Source organism: Diadema antillarum, unplaced genomic scaffold (assembly GCF_040938485.1).
Source record: "Diadema antillarum isolate AM-2024a unplaced genomic scaffold, OU_Dant_1.0 seq00001517_RagTag, whole genome shotgun sequence".
Taxonomy (NCBI): Eukaryota; Metazoa; Echinodermata; class Echinoidea; order Diadematoida; family Diadematidae; genus Diadema; species Diadema antillarum.
In genome coordinates, this window is record NW_027272249.1 from 353,953 (window position 1) to 362,685 (window position 8,733).

Genomic DNA, 8,733 nt, shown 5'->3' on the forward strand with positions numbered 1-8,733 from the left:
CATTGATTAGCATGAGATTAGTTTCTTGAACTTTTGCTCTGAGTATTATTAGTTGACCGTTCAAGGTACATTTTACTACAATATTTTGAGCATCAAGTCTATCATTAAATAAAATTGAAACTCCTCGTGAATGATTTTATCCATGCGCAAAGAAGCACGGACCCCGCCATTCACTTCTGACAATTGATTCAAAATCACTGCACCAGTATGTCTCTTGAAAAAGTACAATATCTGCCTTCTGGTGCTTACACCAATGAAAAAACTTGACTTCTTTTTTCTTTATTTCTTAAACCTCTTGCATTTAAACTGATTATATGAAAGTTCACCATTCAGATAAAGGGAAAAGAGAACACAAGTATATTCTTTATCACTTCACTCATCTCTTCTTTGGCACTTTTTTCGAAGATTTCTGCTTCCGTTTCGTTTGTTTCACTTTCCTTTCTTTTGTTGCCCGTTTAGGTAGTTCCGGTGACTCAGCGGAGAGTTCAGACAACGCTTCCACGCCGTCATCTTCGCTCGATGATTCTTCGCTCGAAGCTTCCGAGTGTGTGCGAGAGTCGGTCATCTCCGACCGGTCTGCTGCGAGGTCAGTGACAGGCTCTGTCGGCGTAGGAGTTGAAATTTCTCCGTTGGACTTGTCAGCGGACTGTCGCGGCTGTGAAGCGTTGCGATCCCCGACTAGGTATTGCGTAATCTTGGGCTGAATGTGCGTCTGGTTGTCATGGAGTGATTGACGTGCACTCGCTGTACGTGCGGCTTGTCGACCCGATGCGATCAGCTGTTCGATCAGGTGCACTGGTGGTGTAGCAGCAGAGGCTGATGCCGACGGGGAAGGCGATGGTGCTGGCATCGGTCCATGTTCGCTGGTGTCTCTGGTCGGTGAGGTGGGCGGGGTCTCGAAGGAGCATTCCTGTTGCAGGTGTCCGGGCTGTTTGCATCGTCGACAGACGATGGGGTTGCTGCATTGCGACCGGTGATGTCCTGCATTCAAACAACGTGAGCACATGAGGTTTGCCCTTGCAGGTGGTACGATCTGGCCATAGTGGTAGACTCTGGCTTTAAAAATACCAAAGTTCATGTCTCGAGGCAGGGGCTTCGATGGATGCTGTATGTAGACTATCCGGTTGCCGGTCAGGCAGTCAGTGAGCAGACCATCTACACGGAGACGTTCACGGATGGGGGCACCGAGGACCTTGTGTTTGCATTTTTCCAGTTCATCAGTGATGACAGTGTCGAGAACTGAAAGTGGTATGTCTCTGATGAGGAGACGTAGACTGTTTTCTTTCCCAGCTGTGATGAAAGGGTTTTGGTCATACACTGCGACATTGGCATTTCTGATGTTCAAGCCATTTGTTATCAGTTTCATTCTTGACTCCCGATTTTCCACGTACAGCCTCCATAGACCACGAATTCTCTGTATCCCCTTAATTTCTCGTCCTTGCACACTACGGATGAGGCATTTGTACATGTCCTCGTTTGACATTCCCTTCTCACTCGCTGATGGTATGTCTTTATTTTTCAGGAAGACTGGCTTACCTCCAAGCTGTTCCTCAGGTTTCGCAGAAGGGAAAGCATAGGCCGCTTTCTCGCCGTATGACGTGTCACTGCGTGCCGCCATTTTCAAAGTCAGGATCTGTGTGCTGAAGTTCAAATCAAATCCTGCTATTTTCTATTTCAGAGTTGTCATCCACCACTCCAGTCAGCACAAAGGATTCACAAGTGTTCCAATATAATCTTCAGTCACAAATTTCTTTCCAAAATAGTTTCTATGATTGCAGATTTAGAGGTTTTCACCGCAGAGAAAAATCGTCGTAACAATTTCAGAGTCGGTGAAGAGCGCCCTCTAACAACACGATAATATGTTTGTTTGGGGTTTCTGTCCATCCTTTGTCAAATAGGAACCGAAATTATATTTTTAGACGAACCTCAAAAAAAAAAAAAAAAAAAGAACGTCCGTGATGATTAAAACGTTTTCGAGTGGGACACCATCTTGCTTTGATGGCGAAGGTGCATTTTACCTTGGGCTCTCTAGCCGAGGAGCTGCATGCCATTTTTGGAGCGGACTGAGGTTCGACCGCAGTTTTTTGACCATGCAATTCACCAAAAACCAAGCAAATAATTAATATTTTCTCTGAAAATTCACCTCCTCATCCCCCTCTGAGCAATACATATGTTGTAAGGATGTCAAATTTCTTATAATTTGCATTGACAATACCTTTTCAAATTTTTGAAAGAGTTAGGAAGGCTAGGTACTCTCTGCCCATTAGTTATCCGTCCTGGAACATGACCAGTTTATGACCCTAGTAGTAGAACGAACGAACGTCCGTGATAATTCCAGAGAATGTCCGTGGCGTATGCAATCCCTCCGATAGGAATAACTTGTCCCGAAAGTGTCCTGTATTCTTTAAAACTTTTGGCTCGAATAGCAACAAATAAAGTTTTACAAAGTAGAACATGAGTTTAGAGCAGTAGTTTCGGAATTTTTAAGGCGTTATGTGATCATGATGAACAAACAATTGAAAATCTACTCACAATTTTACGCTTGTTTTCCCTCTAATTATACAAAAATAGCTAAACACTTAAAACAAAGTTATAGGGAAAATGGAATTTTGCGTAATCTGTCATTTCTGTGCGTTTAAATTTCTTTCTAATGAGGTTCTGGAGACAATTTGTACTGTAACAGGTTCTGAAAGTTTCGCTCACGGATGTTCTGTCCGAGAAAGGAAATTTCTGACAATTACAAATATATCACTGCACATAAGATCAATGTTAGTTGAAAATTATTACCAAATCACCGAGCCGCTCATACCCGAAAGTGAATAGCGTTCAGCACTCAATTTGCGTGTAATAACAAACGGAAAACGTTTTTTTTTTTTTTTTTTTCACTGATGTTCGTGGGTTGAATAAGTCAGTGGATTACATAGTAGGAGAAAGAGGATCAGTGCCACTTTTTAGTGACAGGTGCTCTAAGTGTTTATCTTTTGAGTATGGTAGCTGCCGTCTCAAACAGAACACATCCAGTTTTGGTCTCCATAACCGACGTTCGCTGTAATTGTCATGATATTAAATGCCTTAATTCATTCTTATTTTTCTCTTCATGACGATTTTTCTCTCATTCCCTTAATAGTTTGAACATGCTGCGACCAAACAGAAAACAAAAACAAAACAAAACAAACCAAAACAAATCCGAAAAGTGCTACGCAATCACATTCATGATAATGACGGAAGAAGTCTGTAATGAGCATGTGTTGAATAAGAAACGGAAAAGTTTTAAAAGGACGTGGAAGCAGTTGAATGAAAATGACTGAGAAACAGAGAAGAGATCGAGCTAAAACACACAGAGAAAAGAATTGCCAGTGCACTCCCGTTATACCAAATTCCTTTGTTTGTCTGTTTATGTTTTTATTCATCGAAATGCCGTCATAAGCGAACAAAAATCATGCAGTATACAATTATTGTCTGATGAAAACACACAAATCCTCCGCTTATCATCACATGGTGTTGTTTTATACTCATCAATGAAAAGCATTATTCATTTGTAATTTTTTCCAAGATTTTTTTTTGTTCATGTTACATTTAAGAGACAGAGAGATCGTCAATTTGTTTGTGCTTTTGCGCTTACTTTGAAAACACATGTTAAAAAAGTAATGATTAAGAATAGGTTTGAGGTTGCACTTTGATACGTTCGCTCTTCCAAAGATTCGTTACTCCGATATCCAAAGGTTTGTTATTCCAAAAAAAATGGAGTTAATTCAGGAGGTTTGTTATTAGAAATGTACTTCGAAAAATAGATATTAAGGATCAATATTCTTAGGTCCGTTCTTCTAAAAGTGGAATTGACCTGATATTCGTTTAGGTGAAAACGGTTATTATGAGGTTTTGAAATTGGAGGATTTTAGTTGTTAACTTGTTTCTCCACATTTGGATAAGCGAACATAACTTTTCGTGTTGCAATTAATAAGCCTCTCGATTAACCTTCGGAGATTCCTATCATTTACCGTATAAAACGGCTTCATAATTATACGAACTCTATCAATTTTCGTATTGACAAACTGTATGAATAACGAGCCTCCGAAATGACGCGCTACAAAAGGTTTGTTATAACAAACCTTATTGTATAATATCGAAGTCACAAACATCCATCCAAGTTATATGGACTTTTTGTGTCTTGTTATGACGAAACTTCGCAGTATCGAACCTATTATCATTTCTGACTAATATAATAACACAAATTCTCCTCGGTATAGTGTGTAACACAAGGAGCAAACACAGAGGGATTTCTTGCTAACGTATTCGTTTGCCGACCATGTTCGTTATATAAAAAGCAAATGTTGCATTGTAGACTTAATATAACAAGTTTAGGACCGGAACATTTACCTCATGATAACGAAATTTTGATAAATATATTCGTTCTCAAGGATGGACTACGTCACTGAGATTACACGTACGTTTGTGCGTTCATTTACGAGAGATGGAAAAATTGTTTTCTTTGATTCCTCAGTATGAGAAGATAAACCAGCTTATATAATTGGTAATATCTATTCAGGATTTTGCAGAGGAGTTTGTTCTCGATATGAAATTGCTGTTTGTTGTGAGTAGAATGCGTTTCCAACTCAAGAGCTGCATTGTTTAATATCTTGTTTGTTCCGAACGTCCGTGAGCTACACGCGAACCTCCGTGATGAAAACTATGCTATGTTTGTTGGGTTATAGAGACTGCCCAGATAAGAAACATCTTAAAAAGGTATATTATTATTTGGGAGTTAGGATTAAAGTATGGGATAGTGAAATAAGAGGTGAAAATATTGAGTTTCTGTAAAATACGCGTAAAGTTAAGAAAGTGTTCAGCGGAAGAGCAATATTTCCACAGAAATGATGAATTTAGTTAAATCATCAATTGTCTAACATTACGTACAGGTTAAGAGTACAAGCTTAATATTCTGCAATCACGTACACATGTCCCTTACGATATTTTGTTAGGATTTTGAACTTATAATCAGATCTTTGGAAACTATGTTAAATGGTAGTCAAATGTATGTGCAGTATACTATTCCCCACGGACGTTCGCTCTCTGGACATGGTAAACTTCCGCGGTGAATAAAAACATGTTCCTCTGGGAAAATCCTGGTATGATTGGGTTCATATTAAAGCTTGAGTTATACCCTTTCAGGTAAGATGAATGATTTGGAGAATTTCCTACTTTTTAAATTTTGCCTTGTTTTGGCTCAATTGTACATCGTTCAAAATTCTGACCCATATATATATATATATATATATATACGTAAAGAGTTTGTTCGCAAAAACCGAAAAGTCCATTTTGGAAGATTTTGAAATACGGTCTCTCTCATAACGTACAAAATAATACCTTTTAAATGATATATTGGTCACTACATAAAAAGGAACATTTTTCAAGTTATGGTCAAAAGAACCAAAAAAAAAAATCTTATAATTCTCTCTATTTTTCTAGATCTTTAATCGCAAATATCTCCATTTGGCAAATATGGACTTATCGGTTTTTGCGAACAAACTCTTCATATAAAATCGATAGATAGTTATAAACGTGTCCATACGCGGTGCCTCATTGTGAGTAGCATATACTGAAAGAAATTAGACCGAGAGCAACGTCTAATTTCTTTAAGTATACATATGTGACCGTGCAACACAAAACCAGCAAAAAATCGCCAGACATGGATTTTTAGTTAAGAGCAGATTCTGAAAAAGCAGACTCTAAGCTTTAAAATGATGTATAACTCAAATCAAATGGACTCCACTAACCTACCTAAATACTGGAAAGACAGCACACACTCTTGAAAAGTGTGAACTGAGAAAAGAAGCTCTGAAGTACAGTGTCTATTTATGTGCTTAATCTTAACCAAGCCGTGATAGCTGTGCCAAGAAAGGGACAAAACACAAGATGTAAACCACCGGAACTAGAACAATAAAGGGATTATCAGATTGAGCTGAAATTGAGCATGTACTGTAAGCACATTCTGCTCATGATTACTACTAACTTTCAAAGCAGTAGCGTCATCCTTTCAAAAGTTATTAGACTTGAAAGTGAAGAGTGTGTAAAGGATTTCAAGACATGGAAAGCGGCCTCTAAGACAAACCTGATCATTCTAATCTTCCCCCAAAAAGGATTCTGGAAAAACTGCTAAAAACACTTTCCCATTCATGTTATGATGCCAAAACTGTAGAATAATGTAGAAGAAGGAGAGTTCGTTCAGAAAACATGAAAAACTCAAGATTAACTTGGTTGAACCATTTCACCTTTTTTGAGTCCTCACTTAAAATCAAGGGGTGCAACTTTTTGTTTGTTTTGTGGTGCACGGTCATATATATATATATATATATATATATATATCTATATATATATATATATATATATATATATATATATATATGTATTTTATATAAATTTCCATCTGACGCCTCACAACATTTTGTCCACACCTTTATTTCACAATAAAAAAGTCACCTAAGAAAAGTATAAAACGTGTTGTTTATTGTGGTTAGAAACGACTGATAAATGGATATGGTAACGACGATAAGAAATTATGAAGGAAAAAAACAAAATCAAACAAAGTACAACGAACATACTCAAGTCCCTGTTGCTTCGTATGGATTACGAAAGAATGTAATCTTTAATAGGCTTTGTTGATCACTCGAGATACATGTCTGTCTTGCAAACTGTTGACGATGTGCAAATTGATATTGTTGATACTTTCGAATAAAAGAAGAATATCATAATTATTTTTCTTGATCTAAATTGAATGGCGAAACAAAGGTTATCGAAAGATATACTTGCTGTAACTGAAAATGATGTTCATGAAAGTCATTCACAGTAATGACATGGCCATTCTAGAGTAACCTCTCGTTCAAAATTCACAGGGAAACACCTCCTTCTCAGCACTGTCGTCGGTATGTACTTGTACACGGCTCTCCCCAGTTTGACAACTTCTGGTTTCAACCATACAAATTTCAAAAGGCTGGGCGAAATGCTCGTTCCGAAATGGATATCAGACGTTGTCGTATCTCGTGAGGCAGTTTACGCAGTTGGCTTCTCCGATGGGAAAGTAAAGATCGAAGTGATGCCAGACTACGAGGAATCTAGCACTTGCCACCCTGTGCCCCTTCCGGACGAAGACGATTGGCAGGCCATTGCCGTTATCAAGCATTTTTTTCATGAAAACAGGGAGGAGTTTAAAGGCCGGATATAGTTTTCATTGAAATGGGGATCCTTATATCTACTTTTCGCGATATATATATATATATATATATATAATAATATATATATTAATTTGAGTTATTTCTGAACACATTAAATCATCTGTACTCGATAAAAAAAATATGGAGAACCTTGTGGTGTAAAGCACCCAATAGGAAATATAAAAAGTGAAGCCACCACTATCATGATGAATGGCCGTGACGTTTGTTGCCAGGAGACGTCAAACGCGTTCAATGCAACCATATTAATGCTATATTATTTCAAAATACATTTACGAATTACATGTACTGCCATCCATGAAGGCCTGGGGAAAACAAAATTGGTATGGGAAATTATTGTCTCATGTCTGTTGTATTTGCACCAAGATAATTGGAAAAAAGAAAAAGTGCATGGCCACGTTATCAAGCATTTGCAGACAATGCGATTTTAACGGATTGTCAAACAGGTTTACAGGATAATGTATTCCCACGAAACGGCCTAAAGGCTGGAAGAAATTGATTCCGTCTATCGAATGTAATCGGTGTAGTTATGATTGATCTTTAAGAATCATTTGACGCAGTTGTTCATGATATTTTGTTAGAAAAGCTGGAAATTGGATTTCAACTAAAATACAATGCAGTGGTTGAGGATTTTTTTTTTCTAGATGACCGATAGATATATATTATTCCAAAGCCTGTTGTTTTTTACTTTGTTTATTACAGACAGGCTTAAATAACGTGAACGTGCGTGAAATAGCATTATATGCAAATGATACTTCTTTATTCTTGTCACTAAGACAGCCGCGAGAAATTGAAACAAACTCGAAAAAAAAATTGCTGAAATTGTACAAACCGCTTAAATGAAATTGAGCTTATGAAAAAAAAATGACGAAGTAATGTTTCCTGGAAGACACCAGTCTTTTCAGAACGAATATGGTAAGATTGATAATTGTCGTATTTCTATTATGGCAGCAAGATCAAAAAGCTGGACTCCTGCGAATGTGACCGTGCACCTCAAAACGAACATAAAGTCGCACACACTGATTTTGCGTGAGGACTGAAAATAAGTGAAGTGGGTCAACCTAGGCAAACTTGACTTTTTCATATTTTCTGAAAGAGCGGGTCTTCTTTTGTAAAATTTGGTATCATAAAACGGGCAGGAAAGTGTGTTTTTTAGCAGATCATCTCGAACTTTTTTTTGAGAATAGTGTGATTAGTTTAGAATCCCTTTTTCATTTCTGAAAAACCTTGTCCACACTCTTCACTTTCAACTCTGATGACTTTTGAAAGAATAGGGCTACTGCTTTCAAAGTTGGCATTAATTATGGACAGAAATTGTTAATGAGGCATGCTTAATTTCAGTTTAATCTAATAATCCCTTCATTGTTGTTACTCCGGTGGTTTACTTCCTGTTTTGTGTCCCATTCATCGCACAGCCAGCACGGTTTGGTAAAGATTAAGCGCTTGAACAGACACTGCACTTCAGAGTCTCTTTTCTCAGTTCACACTTTTCCTGAGTTTGTGCTTT

General features: G+C 37.7%; 1 protein-coding gene across 1 annotated transcript; it reads right to left on the minus strand.

Moving 5' to 3' along the window:
- Positions 1-376: 376 nt before the first annotated feature.
- On the minus strand, positions 377-1,618 carry LOC139710278 (uncharacterized). Its single transcript, XM_071622208.1, has one exon. It carries the CDS (start codon positions 1,616-1,618, stop codon positions 377-379), a length of 1,242 nt encoding a protein of 413 aa, XP_071478309.1.
- Positions 1,619-8,733: the final 7,115 nt, after the last annotated feature.

Excerpts from the sequence above, each read along its gene's own strand:
- LOC139710278 (XM_071622208.1), bottom strand. The coding sequence starts at position 1,618 with ATGGCGGCACGCAGTGACACGTCATACGGCGAGAAAGCGGCCTATGCT.